The sequence below is a fragment of the Sinocyclocheilus rhinocerous genome, unplaced genomic scaffold (genome assembly GCF_001515625.1).
Source record: "Sinocyclocheilus rhinocerous isolate Xijiao unplaced genomic scaffold, SAMN03320098_v1.1 C36282986, whole genome shotgun sequence".
NCBI classification, from domain to species: domain Eukaryota; kingdom Metazoa; phylum Chordata; class Actinopteri; order Cypriniformes; family Cyprinidae; genus Sinocyclocheilus; species Sinocyclocheilus rhinocerous.
The window spans coordinates 1-971 of NW_015777769.1; the positions used below are offsets into that span (position 1 = coordinate 1).

Here is a 971-nt window from a genome sequence, read left to right on the forward strand (position 1 = left end):
CAAGTATGTCCCAAGCGCTGCATTTGCCAGGTTTTGTCCCCCAATCTGGCCACCTTGTGTGATAAAAAGGGGCTGCTGTTTGTCCCTCCAAACATCGACAGACGCACCGTCGAGCTCCGACTGGGGGACAATTTCATCACGGGCATCAAGCGGAAGGATTTCGCCAACATGACCAAACTGGTGGACCTGACGCTCTCTAGGAACACGATAGGATCGGTCACGCCTCACGCTTTCAACGATTTGGAGAACCTCCGCGCCCTTCATCTGGACAGCAACCGCTTGACCCACATAACGAACGATACGTTTAGCGGCATGTCCAAGCTGCACCATCTCATTCTCAACAACAACCAGCTCACGCACATCCACATAGGAGCGTTCAACGACCTTCTCGCGCTGGAAGAGCTGGATTTATCCTACAACAACCTGGAGAGCGTGCCGTGGATCGCCATCCAGCTCATGAGCAACCTGCACACCTTAAACCTGGACCACAACATGATCAACTACATTCCCGAAGGAACCTTCTCCGGGCTTCAGAAGCTCAAGCGTCTGGATGTAACGTCCAATAAGCTCCACAAGCTTCCGCCGGATCCGGTGTTCCAGCGCGCCGGAGTTTTAGCCACGTCTGGCGTTTTGGGTCCGTCGTCGTTCGCGTTGAGTTTCGGAGGAAACCCGCTGCATTGTAACTGCGAGTTGCTGTGGCTTCGACGGCTGCGGCGCGAGGATGATCTGGAGACCTGCGCGGCTCCGCAGCATCTCGCCGGACGCTATTTCTGGACCGTATCCGAGGAGGAGTTCCTGTGCGAGCCGCCGCTCATCACTAGACACTCGCAAGAGACTCGCGCTCTCGAAGGCCAGCAGGTTTCCTTGCGCTGCAAAGCCCGCGGCGACCCGGATCCCGTCATGCATTGGATCGCTCCGGACGGGAAGCTGGTGTTCAACTCCAGTCGCACCATCCTCCACTCGGACGGGAC

At 57.0% G+C, this 971-nt stretch overlaps 1 protein-coding gene across 1 annotated transcript; it reads left to right on the forward strand.

Moving 5' to 3' along the window:
- Window positions 1-6: 6 nt before the first annotated feature.
- On the forward strand, window positions 7-966 carry LOC107735770 (leucine-rich repeat and fibronectin type-III domain-containing protein 5-like; the record flags this gene model as incomplete). Its single annotated transcript, XM_016547356.1, has 1 exon — window positions 7-966. A coding segment is annotated over one exon (960 nt), but the record flags the coding sequence as incomplete, so codon positions are not given.
- Window positions 967-971: the final 5 nt, after the last annotated feature.